A 22,745-nucleotide genomic window follows, 5' to 3' on the forward strand; every position below is an offset into this window, starting at 1 on the left:
AAGATTTATGAAACTAGTTAAAGCAATTTAGATTCAACAAAAGGTAAAAGTAAGACTTAATGGAGAACTATCAAAAGAAATACAAATAGAGAAAGGTACTAGACAGGGATGTCCACTTTCACCATTGCTATTTATCTTGAACAAATTAGAGATACAGTGGGGTCTCTACTTAAGAACATCTCTACTTAAGAACAATCCAACTTAAGAACAGCTCCATTTGCTAAATTTTGCTTCTACTTGAGAACAGAAATCCAAGATAAGAACAGGGAAAAAAACCTTTCCTGCTCTTTTTTTAACCTTAGGTCATCTTAGGTTTAAAAAAATTCTCCCCCTAGTGGTAGAGTACGTATTAACCAGCTTTGCATTAGTTCCTATGGGAACTAATGCTTCAATGTACGAACGCACCTCTACATAACAAAAAAACAGCCAGAACGGATTAATTGGTTTTCAGTCCATTCCTATGGGAAATTTTGCTTCAACTTAAGAACGTTTCAACTTAAGAACACCATTCCAAAATGGATTAAGTTCTTAAGTTGAGGTTCCACTGTAGTTTCTATGGACGGAAAAGAGCAGATACGGATTAAATGGTTTTCAATGCATTCCTATGGGAAATGCAGATTCAACATAAGAACTTTTCAACTTGAAAACCACCTTCCAATACGGATTAAGTTCTTAAGTAGAGACCCCACTGTAAGAAGGACCTAAAAGGTCTGAAAGGAAAAGGTCAAACATGCAAACTCCAAGCTTTTGCAGATGATTTAGTCATCATTCTGGAAGACCCATTGGATTCAATAGAAGACCTGATAGAGACACTGAAAAACTTTGGAGAAATGGCAGGAATGAGAATAAATCGGAAGAAAACAAAAATACTTGTTAAAAACATGAAAGCACGAGAATGACAGGAGCTAGTTGAAAAGCCAAACTTTCAAGAGAAAAAGAGAAGTAGATATCTAGGGATCGAAATTACAAGGAAGAGACGAGTACACTATTCAAAGATAACTACAGTCGTGCCCCGCTTAACGATTGCCCCGCATTACGACGAATCTGCTTTATGACGATGTTTTTGCGATTGCAATTGCGATCGCAAAACGATGGTCTAAATGGGGGAATTTTGCTTAGTGATGATCGGTTCCCTGCTTCGGGAACCGATTTTCATTTTACGACAATCAAAAACAGCTGATTGACGGGTTTTCAGAATGGCCGCCGGGTGCTGAAAATGGCTCCCCGCTGTGCTTAGGGACGGATTCCTCGCTGTACAGGCACCGAAAATGGTATGGAGGATCTTCACCGTATGGAGGATCTTCCCTGGACTGTGAGTTTGGGTTTCAATGGGTTTCAATGGGTTTTTAAATTTTGCTTTACAACGTTTTCGTTTAACAGCGATTTTCCTGGAACGGATTATCATCGTTAAGCGAGGCACCACTGTATATGAAACTGATGAAGGAGATACAGAACAATTTGGAGAGATGGGATAAACTGCAACTATCATTGTTGGGAAGAATTGCAACAATCAAAATGAATGTCATACCACAAATCTTATTTTTATTTCAGACAATCCCTATAATACTAAAACAGTCGTTTTTTCAAGAACTTAATAAGATAATCATGAGATTTTTAGGCAAGGGAAAAAACCAAGAATTAAATTAAAAGCAATGCAAGATGCAAAACAGAGGGCGGGTCTTGGACTTCCAGATTGGGTATTGTCTTATCGATCTTGTGTGCTAGTTTGGATAAGGGAGTGGATAATTTTGGAAAATTACAGGCTACTTAACTTGGAAGGACACGATTTGCAATTTGGCTGGCATGCCTTTTTATGGTATAAAAGGATAAAGAGCAAAAACACTTTAACTCACATTTTATCTTTTATTGTATTTTAATTTAATTTAATTTTTGTAAGCCACCCAGAGAACTTTGGGTAGAGTGGGCGGCATATAAGTTAAATAAATAAATAAATAAATTAAATAAATAAATTAAATAAATAAATAATTAAATAAATAAAAAGATAAGATAAGATAAGAGCTTTACTGGGAACTTGGAAAAAGATTATACAACAAACTTGCCAAAAAACACCAGTATGGGTATCGCCTATAGAGGCTTATACTCACCCTAATCTTATGACAAAATAAAAACTTAAGATATCAAGATTTACTAAAAAAAGGACTAAGTGCTAAAGTCTAAAGAAGAGTTAGAGACACAAAACATTCACATAGACTGGTGGTCTAGTTGGAATCTAGATTCAGAAAAGATAAAATAGAGGGTATATATCTAGAACAAAAAGGACGTGGTGGTGCTGTGGGCTAAACCACAGAAGCCTGTGCTGCAGGGTCAGAAGACCAGTAGTCGTAAGATCGAATCCATGCGACGGAGTGAGCTCCTGTCGCTTTGTCCCAGCTCCTTGCCAACCTAGCAGTCGGACACGACTGGACTAAAAATTGTCAAGGGGAACCTTTACCTTTACCTATCTAGAACAAACGACATTTGATAAACTCTTAATAGGTTGAAAAGATAAAATAATTAAGAAAATGTATGACTACCTATTAGAAACTAAAATGCAGGATGAAATGGTTAAAGAGTGTATGATTAAGTGGGTACAAAACATAGGTCATAGTATAGATATTGATCAATGGTTACAAATATGGCAAAAGAATATAAAGCTTACAAAATCGGTTAATTTTAAAGAGAATATATACAAGATGTTTTATAGATGGCACATGACTCCAGAAAAACTGTCAAAAATGTATTCAGATGTATCAAATTCCTGTTGGAAGTGTGAAGCACATGTGGGAAGTTATTACCATATGTGGTGGACCTGCAAAGCAGCGAAACAATATTGGAAAGAAGTGCATTTGGTATTTCAACAAATATTGCTTTGTAAGGTTGCATTAACACCAGAACTATTTTTACTGTCTATGATAGCAGACAATATAGATAAAGCAAAGAAGGGTATAGCTACTATATAGTTACTGCAGCTAGAATGTTATATGCTAAAAACTGGAAAAGTCCGATGGCACCGAAATAAGATTTTATAGAAAAGATAAGAGAAACGGCAGAAATGGACATCTTATCAGAAGTAATGAAGGACTGTGCTTTGCAAAAGGCAGCTGAAAGATGGGACGTATTTTACAAATGGTTAGAATCACCAAATAATGTTTGAATTACATAGAACAAAATGTGGATTAAGGCTAGAAGGCAGAAAAGAGTAGAAAAGCAGAAATGGAATTTTGCATGATAATGTTAATAGAATGGATGTTAATATATTTTTGTATCTCCTCTTCCCCACAATCCCAATCCCTTTTCCCTCTTACCTTTTGTATCCTATACCCTATCCCAAATTATTATAAATAAATAAATAAAATAATAATAATAAAAAAGATTTTTTTTAAAAAGCGTTCACTGTAGCAAAACATCAAAGATTAGCAGCCAGACACTCAGCTGATGTGGCTTCTAAATCAATGACATCTGCTATATCCTTGAGGAGACATGCATGGTTGCGATCATCAGGCATAACAGAAGATGCTAAAGCCCGCATGGGCGGCATATAAGTTAAATAAATAAATAAATAAATAAATAAATAAATAAATAAATATTCTCCTTCGATACTGTGGGGCTGTTTAATGAGAAGATAGACAAAACCGTGGAAAATTCCAGTGCCATGGGCACAGCTGATCTAGCAGCAGCAGGAGGGGAGTTGTTTTTTTTTTTTGCCAGGATTCCCCATGATAGGCATCCCACTTCAGAACTGGGAATTCTAGAATGCAGTGGTCTACACAGATAAATAAGGGAAGGAGAGAAGCATGCCACAAAGTGCAACTATTGTAAATATCCCCATATCACACCTGGTTATCGTCTGCGTTGCATTCGGAAGGAAGCCCACGTGTGCCCTGCTGGCTGCATCGCACAGGGATGCAATTGACACTGCAGCCTTGAGTTGTCCCCCCACAGAGGCATCTCTCCCCCTCCCCCCAGCTCCACTCCTCCCATCAACTCAGCCAGCCTGCGGAGGAGGAAGTTTTCCCCTCCCCTCACAAGCTTTCATTTTGATTCACACCCCTGACTTTCTCTCTGGTTCACTCCAAGTACACACACATGCTGCGCCCCCCCCCCCAAGCAGGTAACTACTGGGCAGAGGAGTAGCCATAAGATTCGCAGCAAATGCCTATGTCTCCCTGAGGAGGGTATGGAGTCTGGACAGGGAGTCTCTTTGGCCACAGATCTACCACTTTTTCACTGAGGTAAGTCCTTAAGCCTCAGCAGTGCATAGCATCTGTGCTATGGACAAGCCTGACCATTAAAGAACACTTTACTCTGTACTTTTAAAGTAGTGAAACATGGGCATGTGATTCCTCAGAATTCACAATAGCTCAGTAAGGTAGGACTTCTTTATAGTAGCCAGTTAGTGACCTTTCCCACTTCTCTGGATTTAGTATAACCTTGCTGTTCCAAGAGATTAGTCCTCAGGTGAGATTTTATAATTATTTTTATTAAGAAAATATAGGTTCATAGAAAGTTTGTTTGCAAAAGCAATGGCATAAAACCATGTCCAAAGATTACAATAGTTAAATAAAGCTGCTATTTCTCACTAAAATAAGTACTAAAATCTAAGCTATACCGTACAATTGCACTCATTTCCCACGCTAGCAAGGTTATGCTCAAAATCCTCCAAGGTAGGCTTCAGCAGTATGTGGACTGAGAACACCCAGAAGTGCAAGCTGGATTTCGAAGGGGCAGAGGAACTCGAGACCAAATTGCTAACATGTGCTGGATTATGGAGAAAGCCAGAGAGTTCCAGAAAAACATCTACTTCTGCTTCATTGACTATGCAAAAACCTTTGACTGTGTTGACCACAACAAACTATGGCAAGTCCTTAAAGAAATGGGAGTGCCTGACCACCTTATCTATCTCCTGAGAAACCTATATGTGGGACAGGAAGCAACCATTAGAACTGGATACGGAAATACTGATTGGTTCAAAATTTGGAAAGGAGTACGACAAGGCTGTATATTGTCCCCCTGCTTATTTAACTTATATGCAGAATACATCATGCAAAAGGCAGGACTGGAGGAATCCCAAGCCAGAATTAAGATTGCCGGAAGAAATGATCAACAACCTCAGATATGCAGATGATACCACTTTGATGGCAGAAAGTGAGGAGGAATTAAGGAACCTTGTAATGAGGGTGAAAGAGGAGAGCGCAAAAAATGGTCTGAAGCTCAACATCAAAAAAACTAAGATCATGGCCACTGGTCCCATCACGTCCTGGCAAATAGAAGGGGAGGATATGGAGGTAGTGACAGATTTTACTTTCTTGGGATCCATGATCACTGCAGATGGTGACAGCAGCCACGAAATTAAAAGACGCCTGCTTCTTGGGAGGAAAGCAATGACAAACCTTGACAGCATCTTAAAAGCAGAGACATCACCTTGCTGACAAAAGTCCGAATAGTCAAAGCTATGGTTTTTCCTGTAGTGATGTACGGAAGTGAGAGCTGGACCATAAGGAAGGCTGGCCACCGAAGAATGCTTTTGAATTGTGGTGCTGGAGGAGACTTGAGAGTCCCCTGGACTGCAAGGAGAACAAACCTATCCATTCTAAAGGAAATCAACCCTGAGTGCCCCCTGGAAGGACAGATCCTGAAGCTGAGGCTCCAGTACTTTGGCCATCTCATGGGAAGAGAAGACTCCTTGGAAAAAACCCTGATGTTAGGAAAGTGTGAGGGCAAGAAGAGAAGGGGACGACAGAGGATGAGATGGTTGGACAGTGTCATTGAAGCGACCAACATGAATTTGGCCCAGCTCCGGGAGGCAGTGGAAGACAGGAGGGCCTGGCGTGCTCTGGTCCATGGGGTCACGAAGAGTCGGACACGACTAAATGACTAAACAACAACAACAATAAAGCTATGGTGGGGTATTCTCACCCCCTCCTCCTCACCATGCTACATTCTGTAAACATTCCTTCACATAGCACAAGCCATTCGAAAACTCCAAGCTTGAGAAGCTGTCCAACACCTCCTATCATCCATGTTTTCTTACATTCCTAAGGCCGTCTTCTTGACACTTCATAGCTGTAAACCAATTAACTTCAAAGAGGTGTAACACAACTCTCCACCCATAATTCTCATGAGATGCAGGTGCATTATCTTCTCCTAATTATGATGGTATGTGTTAAGTCTTCCCACTGGGCCTCCTTCGTCCTTGCTCCCTTATCTGAATCCTCACTGTACCAGGCTAACAGAAAAACACATTCCAGTGCCTTCAAATCATTTCACACAGAACCTGACTCCAATTTCTCTGTGACTGCATATCCCACTTTCCTTCAAATCATCAGAGGCGGCGGCTTATTTATTTTTTTCTGGGGGAGGGAATGTTGCTGGATCTTGACTTTGCTTTGGTGCTGAGCTGCTCCACCACCTTCACCTGGGAGGGGGCCAAATCCCAAACGTACCCCACTCCTCTGCTTCCCTATTGAGATAACACCTCTTCCTTAGCACTGCCACTTCAGCCGCCCCAATTCACCCACCCTCTGCCCTTCCCTGAGGGAAGCTATGAGCCACGAAGCCGCCTGGCAGAAGTTCTCAACGGCAGCCTGTGGCTCCCCAGCTGGGGTGCCACTTGTACCTTGCCTTTTTCATGCTCCTGCTCTTTTCCCCACAGAGCTTGGGGGGCACTGCGGGCACCGGTGAGTCTGCAGGGTGGGGGGCCAGCAAGAGGGATCCCCCTCTCCTGCTCCTACCCCGTGCTTTTGTCCCAGCGGCCCAGTCCTTCCAAGGTCATGGACCGGTACCGGTCTGTGGCCTGGGGACCCCTGCTATATACATTTGGCTTAATGGAAACTTAATGACTCGCCCAACTTTTCCCAGGAAAATATCTTTCAGAAAAATGGAGAAGCCACATGCTTCCTTGTGAACAGGAGGGCAGGAAACCCAATCCTTTGGCAAGACTGGGCCAGGACTTCCCCTCTCCACCATGCATGAACACCAGAGAAACTACAAGTGCTGTACTGCACAGTGGTGCCTCGCTAGATGATTGCCTCGTGTGACAAAAAACCCGCAAGATGATTGTTTTTTGCAATCACTATGGTGCCCCGCAAGATGTTTTTATCTATGACCGTGCTTCACAAGACTTTTTTTTAGACCGATGTTTTCCAAGATAAGTTTTTTTAGACCGATGCTTCACAAGACGGGGGTTTTTTTTTTGAGACAGATGCATAGGGAATTTCACAAGACGATTTTTTTCACAAGACACCGATTTTCATGGAACGAATTAAAATAGTCTTGCGAGACACCACTGTACTTTCTCGGTGAAGGAGGGAGAGGGAAAGGATGAGAGGATTCTGTGGCATCCCTGTGTAGGTTTTCCAGTGCTTCATGGTGCTCAGTTTGGGAAGCACTGTGACAGACCACTGCAACTTTGCCTCCTCACCCCACAGTTTTGGTATGCTGCTGCATAGAAAACCCAAATGGGCAGAAATGAGAGAGGTTGGCTACTCCAGCTTTATCTAACCCGATCTCTGTAATATAGGCCAGGTTTGTAGTGCTAATCTAAGATCAAATCCTCAATGGCTACTGTGTTCCCTTTTGGTGAGATGAAAGGAATAATTGCCCCAAAACAAGAAAAACACTGTGCTCTGAAAGCCTAACAATATATAAAAAAAACCTGTGTTGCCTTATTAAGCACAATATCCTACAAGAATTTACTTGCATAATCATATAATCTACTTATATACATAAAGTATGAAAGTTTGTAATATCTGAATTATATAAATTGAAATATGTACAGCCAAAGGGAAGCCAGAAAAAAATCTTAAGGCTACATACATATTTATAATGTACACGACTTCTATATTGATGAATAAATATCCTTGCAAAGATTATAGCAATGCAAACATATTGATAACTCTATATTGGCCAAGGCAAACGTGGTTTCCTTCACTGCTTCTGAAGTCTAGTCAAGAATTTCAGGCTGCCAAATCAACTGGACCTGATCATGATGCAGTGCAGGCAGGTCCATTATCCAGACATCAGATCTTTTACAGTGTGAAGAACCAGTGTTGTAACTTGCACCCACTAGTGACAGGTTTTGTTCTAGAGCAGGGGTGTCCAACCTTTCACCTTCCCTGGGCCACATTAGAAGATGAAAGTTTGGTTTAGGCCGCACATAAATTTGGTTTGGGCCGCATGGGGGGGCAGCCGTAGCCGTCCTCTGCAGCCTCGCTCCAAGCACGCTTACGGGCAGCTGTGGTCTCAGACAGCAGAGGCGGGCAGCTTTGATTGGCAGCTTTATGGGGCCGGGAGGGGGTCCACCTATTGACGGGGATGGTGCAATGCAGTCATGCAGCCTCCCTCCCCTCCCACTCCTTCCCTCTCCCACCCCCCTACCGTTGTGATGTGTTCCGGCCACAAGCACTGGCAGTGTAACTTGAAACTTTGGAATTTCTTTAAAAATAAAAAATTGCACTGGGCTGCATTACGAGCCGACCTGGGCTGCATGCGGCCCGTGGACCGCGGGTTGAACAAGCCTGTTTAGAGACATCTAAAAAGTACAATACTAAAAAGTCCTACTAACTGAGGTGAAATGCATTCCAGACATTTGTATCAGAATTCCCTGCCCCAACCAGTTACAAGCAACATTGAGGTTTCTGCTTCTGTTTAGTTTCTCCTTTTCCTTAGAGAGGTCTTGTAATGTCTTCTGTATGAGTCTATCTAGTGGTGATCTCGGTGCATCGCCCCCACCAGAATGCATATGGTTCACACACCCTGATGTCAAGAGGTTCTTTAAAGGTCTCAACAGCAGCTTCCCTAATCCTCCTACAATTCCAACCTGAAATTTTACCATCACCAGCAAGCCACAGCTGATTTCCACAAGGGTAGCCTTCCTAGTAGACTTCACCTCAGATGTACCCGTGAGCTTTGTGTATTTCACTTAGACCAACTGTACCTAGTTTCCCTTAATAATAAAAGTGTTACTCTGCCCAGATCTATGTTACATGCAAGTCTAGAAGATGTTGCAGATGTGGTTCCAGTAACGGTGACAGAAGAAGAATCCATGTCTTAGCATTTCTTTGAAATCTGTGCTGATTATTGTGTCTCCTATATTCTTAGTGTGGTTTGTGCTTTAAGAAATATTTGTTATTATATTTAAAGGGCCTTCACATACTCAAGATATCACTGAAGAATGGTTTGATGCTACAGAGAATCCAGCAGTGACTGACTCTTCACTATCACATATAGGTCAGTTATAATTTTTTAGTTCAACAGGCAAGGTTTGACTTGTTACAGATGTAAAATTAATGTAGATACTGCATTTTTTTGTTACCTTCATTTGATGGGTATACAAAATCTCTTCCTTATGGTCTTTGTTCAGCCTCACAGTAGATACAGTGGTGCCTCACGCAACGGTCGCTCCGTAGAGCGACGAATCCGCGCAACGATGCCGTTTTTGCGATCGCAAATGCGATCGCAAAACGGCACCTAGATAGAGGGAAAATCACAGAGTGAAGGTCGGTAAGCGGTTCGCTTACCGACCTTCGCTTTGCGACCCACCCATCAGCTGTTAGGCGGGTCCAAAATGGCTGCCGCGTGCCCCAAAATGGCTGCGTGCAGCGTTTTCGTGCCCTCATTCAGTGAGGGGAGGGTGCGAAAATGGCTGCCAGCCATCCAGGAACATCGCACAACGGTGAGTATTTGGCTGAATTGGAACGCATTAAACGCTGTTTAATGCGTTCCAATGGCTTTTTACTTTCCGTTGAGCGATGTTTCACACAGCGAGGGTTAATCCGGAACGGATTAACCTCGCTGTGTGAGGCACCACTGTATATCATTTCACAAATCCAGTTCTTGAAAATTCTGGAGCTCTAGCAAAGGAGCTAGTGTTTAACTTTTCCCCTCTATTTACATGTCTCAAGAAGTCAAGTGAGCATTCTGTTCTTTTCAAAAAACTTTCACCCCTTTTTCTTGTTTTCAGAAATCATTTTATTATGAACCTTTAGTCTAGCATCTGCTTCTTAGTGTACTGGAACTAATTAATAAAATACTATCAAGTTTTTTGTAGCTTTTACAGTTATTGTTCTTTAATTTGTATGTTTTTTTCACTTAATTTTGCCAAAGTATTTCACAGCAGCAGAATAGAGGTACACATCAAAACATTCTTAAAATAGTCTACTGTCAAATAATTTCAGATCATAATACAACACTTAAAACAGTTTGTTTAAATCATGGTACTATTACATGTTTTCACATTCATTACAACTATTTCATTGATGAATGCTTGATTCAGTGATCGTTGCAGGGAACAACAACAGCCACATTTTGTAGCCTTCATAGATCTTACAAAGGCCTTTGACTTGGTTAACAGAGATGACCTTTTTAAAATACTTCCCAAGATTGGATACCCATCTTGACTCCTTAACATCATCAGGTCCTTTCGTGAGGAAGAAGGGCACTGTAATTTTTGATTGCTCAACATCAGATCCCAGAGGGCGGGAGTTCACGGTGCCTACCCTCAGATTACTATCCAGCTTTGCAGTCGAGAACACCAAGTCCAGAGTATGGCCAGATGTGTAGGGCAGATAACATGTTGGAATAGGTTCGTGGCTGTCATGGCACCCATGAACTCCAGGGCCGGGCCAGATAGTTCTAGTCCAGCATGGATGTTGAAGCCCCTGGCTATCAATAGTCGGGGGTCCTCAACATTGCAGCCGAAATGAACTCGGTCAACTCTGACAGGGATACTGCTGGGTCATGGGGAGAATGGAACACCAGCACCATTCAAAATCTAACTCTATGCCCCACAGTCAGGTGAAACACTCTAGGCCTGGGCTTGAAAGCAAGGCAGTCCTACTAGGTTATCTAGAGTCTCTGTAGACCATTGTGGCCCCTCCCCTTCAATCTGCCCTGATGCTGCATGGTATAACCTGGGGAGCACATCTGAGAGGGCCACCCCTCCCAGATCGCCCACCCAGGTCTCCGTGATACACACTAGGTCTGCATTCTCTTCCTTAATGAGGTCCTGGATCAGATGGAAATTATTGTTAACAAACCTGGCATTAATAAGCAGGAGGGTCAGATTGGAGGCACAGCCAAGCTGGTACTCATCCTCTTGTCGGGAAATGGCAGGGTCAGAGCATGTGACAGGCACCAATTGCATGGTCTCCTATAATGATAGGCCCTACCTCCCACAGCATACTGGATGGTATCATTCTCCATTGAGACAAGGCTTCCACCCACAGCGACTCAAACTTACAGGGAGGGAAAAGCAAAAGCAAAATAGATGTAAACCAAACCAACTGTCAAGTTGCACCAACACTCAAAAAAGGTACCTAGCAAATAAGAATAGTAATAATAGCAGTAGTAAGAAAAAATAAAGGCTAAAACCCCTATCTGAGCAATTCTAATATGCAGATCCCAGGAAAAAGGAATAATAGAATATAAACAAAGCAGCACAAAATATCCTCCGCACACTCCCGTCACATCAGCAACAATCCCCACATAGCATAAAAACTAAAATTAGAAACCCAAATGGAAAGTAGTAATACCCCCATCCAAGAGAAGAGATCTGAATTATGATTATTAACTGGGGGACACACACACACCTAAAAACACTTAACTTGCACTATACCAAATAAATGTAAAAATAAAATTAGAAAATAAATTGAGAGATAAAGTGCAGGAAGACAAAGCTATTCCAATGCCAGGTGAAAGACCAGTCCAGGGAAGATCTTCATTTTGGGTTTGAACGGATAGATATCAGCTTATGATGGGCCCAGTTGAACACTGGAGGTTCAAATGAAAGCCCAGCTGTCCCTCCAGCTGTGCCAGCCTAACAGTCCATCGGGTTCACCATAGTGATCTCCACTGTCCGTGATTTCTACCTTTACACTGCACAAAGGAGGCTGGTCACCATTTTAGATGTCTTCTGGCAATCCACGGCTTCTCAGACCAGGACCAATACCAACTTATGCACACAACCAGTGAGCCAAAATGTTGCAGAGTTCACTCCACTCAGCTGAGGGAGCACAAGATCTCAACTGGGAATTCAGCTGGCACAGAGTTTTCAGCATCATAGCTTCTTGTATCTGCAGATGCCAGTTCTGCAGATCTCCCTCTGGGCACTTCATTCTTCGCAGGGAGCCTCTAAGTGGGATCGCCAGCAAGTGGCCTCCTCAAATCACAGACACTACAGCCTCCTGATCCACATACATAAACCTTTATTGGCATTTGATTACAGTAAGAAAAATAGACAATGTAACCAGGGAAGTAAAGAGGGGGAAGGTTAGAACTGAAGTTGGGAGGGATGGGGATTACGGTTTCTCATAAGAATAGTTGACAGAAATTCCACCACGAGATGGGTAGTGGTTGGAAAGTAATCACTTAGGAGAATTGGGAGGGGGGCCTCCTGATCCCACAGACCAGGTTCAACATACCCTCGAACCCTAGATGAACTCTGAGGCTGTTCCATGACAATAGCCGATGGCTTGAAACAAAAGAGCAGCAACCAGCAGCTTCGAAGAGCTGAACAATAGCAGGCAACAGCTTCAAGAGCAAAAATGAAGATAGGAGCTCAAGGCAATATAGCACCTCCCTTATTTGTCTGGCTTCTTCCCATAAATACTATGCACTCCCCCAAACCCTGGAAGGCCACACCATGGCACCTATAAATTAAGATAGCCCCCCGCTAAAACAGCAGCCAAACCAAAACTAACTGTGGGACGCTAAAACGCTGCCATCTGCTCAGCACCATCTTGGGAGAGCCAACAAAACTCAAAGGGCTAACAGGACCAAATACAAAGCTTATGAACTGTAGAGTGCCAGAGAGCTGACTTCACAAAGTCTTTGGGGATAACCCCTTGCAAGTCTTACTGGGAGAAGCGGAGGCCCACTTTCTCTATCAGTGTCAGGACACCTTTCAGGTGCTCCAGACATGAAGTACCACAACACGGGTGTTGTATACATACACTCAGCTGCCCCTCGAGGTGTGTGGCATAGGCCCCTTCTCCTGCTATGCTTCCACTGACCACCTCTTAGGTATGGTAATCCTCCCAAGAGGCATGGCCCAACTCCATCCGGACCAGGCTAGGCTCTCTGGTGCAGCATGTCACAGAAGGAGGTGGTACAGAAGGAGAGTTGAGTAACTGGTTGTGAATAGGCTGAACAGGATATCCCTGCTGCGAGACAGTATGCTCCGGCTGCTTCCTCTGCTGGAGTCTTTGCTCATCTGTGGTTGTTGTTGTTGTTCTTCTTATTCTTATTCTTATTCTTATTATTCTTATTCTTATTATTCTTATTATTCTTATTCTTATTCTTATTATTATTATTATTAATCTTATTAATCTTATTAATCTTATTATTAATAATAATGATAATGATAATAATAATAGTAACAACAACAACAATGTTGATACTTATGCCTCGACAGTACTGTTTTATATCAAAAGCTGCATCGATGTTGTTACTACCACCAGACAATTACGAGTGTTTTCTAATAACAAGCCTTGGCTAAATAGAGAAGTGCGCCTTTTATTAAAAGCCAGAAATGCTGCTTTTCATTCTGGTGATGAACTACAGTATAGAGAGGCCAGAGCTAAACTGAAAAGGGGCATTAGGGATGCCAAAGCTATGTAGAGCCAGAGAACTGAGCAACATCTTGAGAATTCTGACACTCGTTTTTTCAGCCGTTTTGAGATGGAAACAACCATTATTCCAGCACCTACTGTCTATAATACATCACTAGAATCTACCATCGACAGACAACCACTAGTACTGCAGATTTCAGATGTGAGACGTGCATGATTGCACCCCACTGTATAACACCAATGCAATTATTAAATTTGCAGATGATACGACAGTGGTGGGGCTCATAAATAAGAACAATGAGTCTGCTTATAGAAAGGAAGTACAAAGGTTGATACTTTGGTGTAAAGAAAATCATCTCACACTTAACATCAAAAAAAAACTAAAGAACTCATAATTGATTTTAGGAGGAAGAGAAATGTACAGTGGTTAAAAACATCAAAAAAAAAAACCTAAAGAAGTCATAATTGATTTTAGGAGGAAGAGAAATGTACATTTACCACTGTACATAAATGGTGAGGAAGTGGAGAGAGTTGGTAGTTTTAAATTTCTGGGTACTTACATCTCAGAGGACCTCTTATGGACTATAAATGCCAACATGCTAATGAAGAAGGCACAGAAGAGGCTGTATTTCCTGAGAATGCTCGGCAAGTTAAATTTATCTCAGCATTTACTTCTGTCATACTATCGTAGCACCATTGAGAGTGTCCTAACCTATGGCATTCTGGCATGGTTTGGGAGTAGCTCTGTAGCGGACAAAAAAGCTCTACAGAGAACCATTAAAATTGCCCAGAATATCATCGGGCTCCATCTACCAACTCTGGATGACATCTTCACATCCCGCTGTCTGAGGAAGTCACACAGCATCCTGAGAGACTCTTCCCATCCTGCTTATAACTTTTTGGAACTGTTACCGTCTGGCAGAAGATATAGAACAATTAAGACTCAGACCACACATTTTCTGAATAGTTTTTATCCCAGAGCTATAATTGCAATTAATGTGACCACTCTAGGCGCCGCCTAGAGTGGTCACATTTGACCAGATAGGCGGGGTATAAATGAAATAAATAAATAAATATAAATAAATAATGAGCTTAAAGACCACCAGTAGTGAATAATTAGTTGGACTGTGTTACTTGGCCTGCGGTGTAGATGTTTGTATTTTTAGTGGGAGACTTTTAGTGGGTGGGGAGTGTTTGGGGAATTTTATGCGTGTGCATGTGTCTGGTCTCTGGGAGTCTGTGAATTTCGTTGTATGGATATACTGTGTATATACTTACAATGACAATAAATTATTATTATTATTATTATTATTATTATTATTATTATTATTATTATTATTTGGATAACTTGGGTTGGGGTATGGGATACAGAAGATAAAAGGAAGTGAAGAGGATTTGGGTTAGAGGGAGAGGAGAAACAAAAATATACTAACATCCGTTCTATTCATATTGCAATATCAAGATTCAAGCTCAGCTGTTCTAATATTTTCTGCCTCCCATATTTTAGTTCACATTTGGATCTATGTACTGATAATTCGAGCACTATCTGATGAGTCTAACCATTTATGAAACAAGTCCCATTTTTGTTGCCTTTTGTAATGGATAGTCTTTCGTCACTTCTGATAAAATGTCCATTTCTGCCGTTTCCTTTATCATTTCTGTAAGATCTTGTTTCGGTACCACCTGACTTTTCCAATTTTTAGCATAAAGAATTCTAGCTGCAGTAACTATATATATAATTATACATTTCTTTGCTTTATATTATCTGGTATCATACTCAATAAAAACAGTTCTGGGGTTAATGGAACCTTACACAGCAATATTTGTTGTAACAAAGTATGTACTCCTATCCAATATTGTTTTGCTACTCTACAAGACCACCACATATGATAGTAGCTTCCCACATGTGTTTCACATTTCCAACAGTTATTTGATACATCTGCATACATCTTTGACAATTTTTCAGGAGTCATGTGCCATCTGTAAAACATCTTATACATGTTCTCTTTAAAGTTAACCGATTTTGTGAGCTTTATATTATTTTGCCATATTTGTGACCATTGATTGATATCAATATTGTGTCCTATGTTCTGTGCCCACTTAATCATACCCATCTCATCTTGCATTTTAATTTCTAACAAGTGGTTATACATTCTCTTAATTATTTTATCTTTTGAGCCTAGTAAAGCTTTATCAAATGTCGTTTGTTCTAGATAGAAACCCTCTGTTTTATCTTTACTATATCTGAATTCAAGCTGTGCTCTGGACCACCAGTCTATATATATATTCTTTATTTCCAACTCTTCTTTAGACCTTAGCTCACAGTCCTTTTTCAGTAAGTCTTGGTATCTTAGGAGCTTGACTTTCATCATTAGATTAGGTTGAGTAAAGGCCTTTATAGGTGATACCAATACTGGAATTTTTGGTAGATTTGTTGGATAGTCCTTGTCCAGGTTCCTAACAAAGCTGTTCTTATCATATGTGAATTAAAATGTTTTGTTCTTTGTCTTTTTATACCACAAAAAAGCATGCCATCCACACTGCAGATCATGCACTTCCAAGTTGAGTAATCTTATCTTTTTTCAAAATTATTGCCGTAAAAGCGAGCTTCCTAAGAAACTGCTTTTACACGTAACAGAGAGGGGTCCAGGATGAACAGTTCCTACTCAGGTAAAACCGGGTCCTTTAATTTTACCCTAGGCAACTTTTCCACCCTTTCTCCCAAGTCTGCTATGATTTTTAAATAAAAAACTTCTAGTCATTCTAGAAGATTTACTCCTCTTTATCTTATATGTAGGACCCTAAATTGGTAGCATGTGCGTGGCCTGATTAAATAAATCAATTTTAAATTAGCCAGTTAACTAGAGTAGCTTGATGGTCTATTCAAGAAGCCAACGTACAGACAAACAGCCTTTTTATATTTTATTAAAAAGATAGAGATTAATTTGAAACACATTTAGATAAGCCAATCTTTACACAAATAATCATTTCCAATTTACCCCAGCCATCACCACCAGGCATTTTCCTCTATAAAAACCAAAATAATAAAATAGCTTACTACATTTTCAAACAGAGTTCTATCTTACTGTTAATTTGAAAAATAAAATCCTTTTGTAGTTTTTCTCTAGCGTTCATTCCTCTGGAATTCTCTCTTGCTGCGTTTGGGCAGACGTCCAGACTGTCTCTCCATCCATCTTCTCCCCCTTCTCTCTTCTCCCATCTTTCTTAAATTAACAAGTTATGTCCTTGTCCGACGGAGTTTAGATAAGATAAAGGTCATATTGCTCTTCTTGACTTTTTTTTCCTTTAGCTGGAGAAGAACTGACCTTGTACATTTTTTCCCTAATTAGCACCTGGACACAAGCGGATTTCTAGCTTTTTCGTTGCTGCTCTGAAATAAATCCTATGATATACATCTCTATTCTATTTTCATAATCAAATTCATGACAATTATCCATTCTTTTATCCAGTCTACTACACAGGATCTATAGTACAAAACCTAGTCTGGAAGACCAAAACCCACCCTCTGTTTGGCATCTTGCATTGCTTTAATTTTAATTCTTGGTTTTTTACCTTGCCATACAAATCTCATAATTATCTTATTGAGTTCTTGAAAAAAGGACTGTTTTAATATTATAGGGATTGTCTGAAATAAAAATAAAATTGTGGGCAAGACATTCATTTTAATAGTTGCAATTCTTCCCATTAATGATAACTGTAATTTGTCCCATCTCTCCAAGTTGCTCTGTATTTCTTTAATCAATTTCATGTAATTATCTTCAAATAATGTGCTTGTATTCTTTGTAATTTCAATCCCTATATATCTAATTCTCTTTTCCTCTTGGAAGTTATTTTTTTCTGTTAACTTCTGTCATTCTTGTTCTCTCATATTTTGACCAGTATTTTTGTTTCTTTTGGTTTATTCTCATTCCTGCCACTTCACAAAAATTTTCCGATATCTCCATCAGGTCTTCTATTGAATCCAATGGATCTTTCAATATAATGACTAGACGGTCTGCAAAGGCTTGGAGTTTATAAGTGTGGCCTCTTACTTTCAATCCTTTTGTTTCCTTTTTATCTCTGATTTGTTAATATTTCTAGGGCAGGGGGTCAGGGAACTTTTTTACCTTTTTACCCCCCCCCAAAAAAATATATATGCCGACATTATCCCCTTGATCAGAAAGGAAGGAAATCATACATTATTTGAATTAAAAATATTATTGAATCTACACAGGCTGTGTACCGAACTAGCAGGATTCACCAAATTTGATAAAGATGTGCACTATTTTTGCTGGAACGCATTGCACTCCAGCCATGGTATGGTATATGGAGTAGTAAGGTGTCCAACGTGCCTAGCAAGTTGCATTAAATTTTTGCTAGCTTGCAAAGGATTTAATAATCATCAGTGGCTATCAGAGTGGTGCTAGCAATGACATGCTTGCTAGAGACAGCCAACGCAGAATTGGGGTGGGTGGGCTTTCCCCACCACTTTAATCATTCAATGTGTGGTGTGCAGAAAGGAGCAAACCAGGCTAAAGGCCATGTCACCCACCCTGGTACCACAGCCTGATATCAAAGGACCAGTGTGCTTTTTTTATCATCATCAATGGAAAACTCAGCAGTGGCCAGAGGATTGGAAAAGATCAGTCTACATCCCAATCCCAAAGAAGGGAAGTGCCAAAGAATTCTGTAACTACCATACAATTGCACTCATTTCACATGCAAGCAAGGTTAGGCTCAAAATCCTCCAAGGTAGGCTTCAGCAGTATGTTGACTGAGAACTCCCAGAAGTACAGTACAAGCTGGATTTCGAAGGGGCAGAGCAACTAGAGACCAAATTGCTAACATGTGCTGGATTATGGAGAAAGCCAAAGAGTTCCAGAAAAACATCTACTTCTGCTTCATTGACTACGCAAAAGCATGGCAGAAAGTGAGGATGAATTAAATAATGAGGGTGAAAGAGGAGAATGCAAAAAATGGTCTGAAGCTCAACATCAAAACAGCTAAGATCATGGCCACTGGTCCCATCACCACCTGGCAAATAGAAGGGGAAGATATGGAGGCACTGACAGATTTTTCTTTATTGGACTCCATGATCACTGCAGAGGATGACAGCAGCCACAAAATTCAAAGATGCCTGCTTCTTGGAAGGAAAGCAATGATAAACCTAAACAGCACCTTAAAAAGCCACCCTTCCTCCCGTCTTAATTCAGTTTCTCTTTTGCTTGCCTGCCTGTTCATTTTCACAGTTTTGAGCCAGTCTCTCTCACACACACATACCCACCCCCCACACACATCCATCCATCCATCCACCCACCCTTCCGCCATTTCCTCCCTTCATTTTGTCCATTTAAATAAGCTTGATGAAGTCCTCGATCTCTCGCACCTTTCTTCCCTCCTTTCCCTTGCTTGCTCCTTGATCCTCTCGCTCCTCCTGCTTGTTTGCAGTCATTTCTGGAGGAAGCAGTCATTCAGAAGCCCCAGATTGATTGATTGATTGCCTGGGGCTAATCCACAGCTTCAACCAATCAAGGACCTTATCTCCCGATCTCCTGAAAGAACGGAGGATTTAGGAGTGCCCTGCAGTTTTTGCTGCAGAGGTTGGGGGTGGGTGGGAGGGAGGGGGGTAGCACTCTGCTCATTACCCCCAGGATTTTCACTTTTACCCAATTTGGGGTAATTTACCCCTGTTCTCCGACCTATGTTCTAGGGTAAAGATAAATAATAATGGTGAGAGTGGACATCCCTGTCTAGTACCTTTCTGTATTTGTATTTCTTTCATCAACTCTCCATTAATTTTCACTTTCGCCTTTTGCTGAGTATAAATTGTTTTAGTTAATTTCAAGAATCTTCCTCCAGCTTGTATCATAGCCATCTGTTTCTCCGGATGTGCCTCATAGTATTCTAGAGAATTTAAAATTATCCTTATATTATTTTTCATATGTCTTTTTGGAAGAAATCCAGACTGATCTTGATGTATTAGCTGTAATAGAATTCTTTTCAGTCTAGTTGCCAGAATAGTCGCATATATTTTATAATCCACATTCAACAGTGAGATCGGGCTATAATTTTAAATTTCTTTTCCTTCCATGTTTTCTTTGTGCGAATAAGGGAAATTCTGTCCATGTTGGTGGTAATTTTCCCTCTTCTTCAACACATTCCAGAAGCTTCTTATATGGGTTAAGTAATACATCTTCCAATTCTTTATAATATTCCGCTGGGAGACCATCCGGGCCTGGTGCTTTCCCATTTTTTCTTTTTTGAGGGTTTCTATAATTTCTGCATACGTTAGAGGCTCATTTAAGGACTGAATTTGTTCTGTGGTCAATCTCATTTTGTTATGTTTCCTTGTATATTCTTTTTGAGCTTCTTTATCAACTTCCTTTTTCTTGTATACATTCCGATAAAAATCCTCCACAATCTTTATTTCCTCTTGTTTAAATTTTTCCGTCTCTGTTTCATCTTTCAATATTCATATTGTTGTGTTCTCCTTTTCTTTCCTCAATTTGTTTGCTAGCCATCTCCCTGGTTTATATGCCTTTTCAAAAAAGTTTTGCTTTGCAAATTTAAGCTTCTTTGCAATTTCTTTGGTGAACAGTATATTTATCTGGTGTTGTATAGATTTTATCCTCTCTTTCAATTCTGTATTTGTTGGATTTTGTTTCAGCTGGACCTCATCTGAAGCTAATCTGCTTTCCAACATATCATCTTTTTTCTGTCCTTCTTTTTTTTTTTTTTTTTTTTTTTTGCTGCAAATCTTATAGTTATTCCTCTAAAAAAAGGCCTTACTTGCCTCCCAGACCACAATAATTGAGGTTTCTGGCCTTATAGTCTATTTAAAAAAGAGGTCCATTTCTTCTTTTGCTTGCTTCTTGAAGTCCTCATTTTTTAGATGCACAGTTTTGAGCTTCCAATTAAATTCTCTAGATTTACTATCCAATTATAATGAAATTGGATTGTGGTCTGCAAATGTATTAGGTAAAATATCTATTTCTTCCAATTCTTTCATTAAGCTTGTTGAGATCCAGCATGCATCAATTCTTGACCATGATTTGTGTCTATTAGAATATAAGGTGTAGTCTCTTGTCTTTGGATTACATGTTCTCCAAGCATCTATGATGTTCACTTGTTCTGCCAGTTGTAAAAAGTTTCTTGAAATTGCGCCTCTTTTTTTTGTTACCCTATCTGACTTTGTGTTTAGTTCTTTATCAAAGACAGCATTAAATCTCCTATCACACAGTAATAATCATAATCTTTATCAGTTCTAATTGCATTTTTTTTTAAAAAAAATTCTTGACTTCCATTTGGTGCATAGATATTAACAATTAGCAATTTCTTTGATTCTCTTTGAATTTCCACCATTGTCTGAGGCGAAAATCAGTTTAGGTTCTAATTCTTTCTTAATGTACATAGCCACGCCTTTCTTCTTTTTACTTCCATCCGAGACTGCAAATAATTTTCCTAACCTTGGCTGCTCATCTGTGGTTCTTAAGCCTCTCGGCACCTGGTGGTGTCAGAGCCGGTCCCATACACGTCTACATTGTTCAACTGCATCCATTTCATCTGCACTTTGTAAACTGATGGCCTTAAGGTTTTTGGGAGTCTGTTTTTCCTAAGATGGATATGTGCCACCAGGTAACTTCCAATTTATGTCCACCCTGTGAATAAATTATCTTCAAAAGATTCTTCGTTGAAACTAAAAGGCATGAACTTCCTTCACTGAGTCAACCCAACTCATGTTTGGTCTTTCTCTTTTCCTATTGCCTTCTACCTTTGCTAGCATTATTGTCTTTTCCAGTGAGTTTTCTCGAAAGATGCTCAAAGTACAATAGCCTCTAGCAATACTAGACTGCATTGTGTTCAGGTTCCGGACAGAGTAACTAAGGCAGAACAGTTAAAGCTGAGTTTCCAGACTAAGATGCATTCACTGTATTCAGAAATTAATAATCACCGATATAGAATCAATGGGTAGTGATAATAAAAATAAATTGTAGATGTTATCTACTGGGCAGCAATGGCAGACCTGTGGATTTATGAAAATATGCAGAAGTCTTTCTTGAGTGGTAAATTAATTTATCTGATTTGTACACTGATAAAAAAATCTTCATTTTGAAGATGATTGCTTGCTGTGAACTGATCCACAATATTTTGTGGTCTTTTGGAATCTATTTAATTAGGTAAAGTAGAGGCAAAGTGTTACCTGTGAACCTAAACAGCAAAATAAATAATATGTAAATAATTTTTGACAAATGCAAAATATATAGAAATAACAGATTTCTATTAGTAAACTCAATACTGTATATCGGAAATCAGAAGAATTGTAAATTGAAATCAGAGATATAACTAGGGAAGAATGCAAAAATACTACTCCTGTAGTCTAAGCAAAAGAAAGGCCTAGATGGATGACAGAATAAAAACTGAAAAGGAAAAGTTGACAGAACTAGGATCAGAATTCTGAATCCAACTGTTTAGCAGTTGTCAGATAGAAACAAAGAGTTATTACAACGAGCAGTGCGAAGAAATAGAATATAACAACAAAAGAGGAAATAGAAGGTATTCAAGAAATGAAAAGGAAATTTAAACATAGATCAGGAATGCTGAAAGACCAACAGGGGAACATGCTAGCTGACCAGGATAAATTAAAGAGAAAGTGGAAACAATATAATGAAGAACTATACAGAAGAGATAGAAGAATGACAGATCCCTTTGAGGAGGATTCCTTTGATGAAGAACCTGCAATTTTAAAAAGCGATGTGAACGCTACTCTGAAAGCACGTGGAAGAAATAAATCACTAGGGTAATGGAATATTGGCTATTCCAAGTTGCAAAGACTGACTTTATCATTATCCTAAGAACAGTGCGCCAACTGATGTGGTAAAGAAAATAATGCCCCACAGACTGGAAACATTTAATATTCATTCCAGTCCCTCAAAAAGGAGATTCTAAGGAGTTCAATAACTATAGGACCACGTCTACAGGAGAAGTGCCTGATTTAAATGTTGGCAATAAAAAAACTGACATTGTTAGCGATTTTGAATACTTTCATTCAATCACCAGTTCAAATGGAGATTGCAGCCAAGAAATAAGAAAAAGGCAGACTTAGTACAGCAGCTATTGATGTTAACTAGAGAAGAATGTCAAGTCAAAGAATGTGTTACTAGAGGCCAGGGCTGAGAT

At 40.0% G+C, this 22,745-nt stretch overlaps 1 protein-coding gene and 1 long non-coding RNA gene across 3 annotated transcripts in view; one reads left to right on the top strand and one right to left on the bottom strand.

Moving 5' to 3' along the window:
* Positions 1-22,745, top strand: part of RBM44 (RNA binding motif protein 44) — a 72,600-nt gene that overhangs the window by 34,036 nt on the left and 15,819 nt on the right. For both annotated transcript variants that reach the window (XM_020799038.3, XM_020799037.3), the window contains exon 8: positions 9,142-9,228. In XM_020799038.3, coding sequence (XP_020654697.3) covers positions 9,142-9,228 — 87 coding nt within the window. The remainder of the gene's footprint in view (positions 1-9,141; positions 9,229-22,745) is intronic.
* Positions 1-22,745, bottom strand: part of LOC140701632 (uncharacterized) — a 93,986-nt gene that overhangs the window by 31,411 nt on the left and 39,830 nt on the right. The window lies entirely within an intron of this gene.

This window comes from Pogona vitticeps, chromosome 1 (genome assembly GCF_051106095.1).
Source record: "Pogona vitticeps strain Pit_001003342236 chromosome 1, PviZW2.1, whole genome shotgun sequence".
Lineage (NCBI taxonomy): Eukaryota > Metazoa > Chordata > Lepidosauria > Squamata > Agamidae > Pogona > Pogona vitticeps.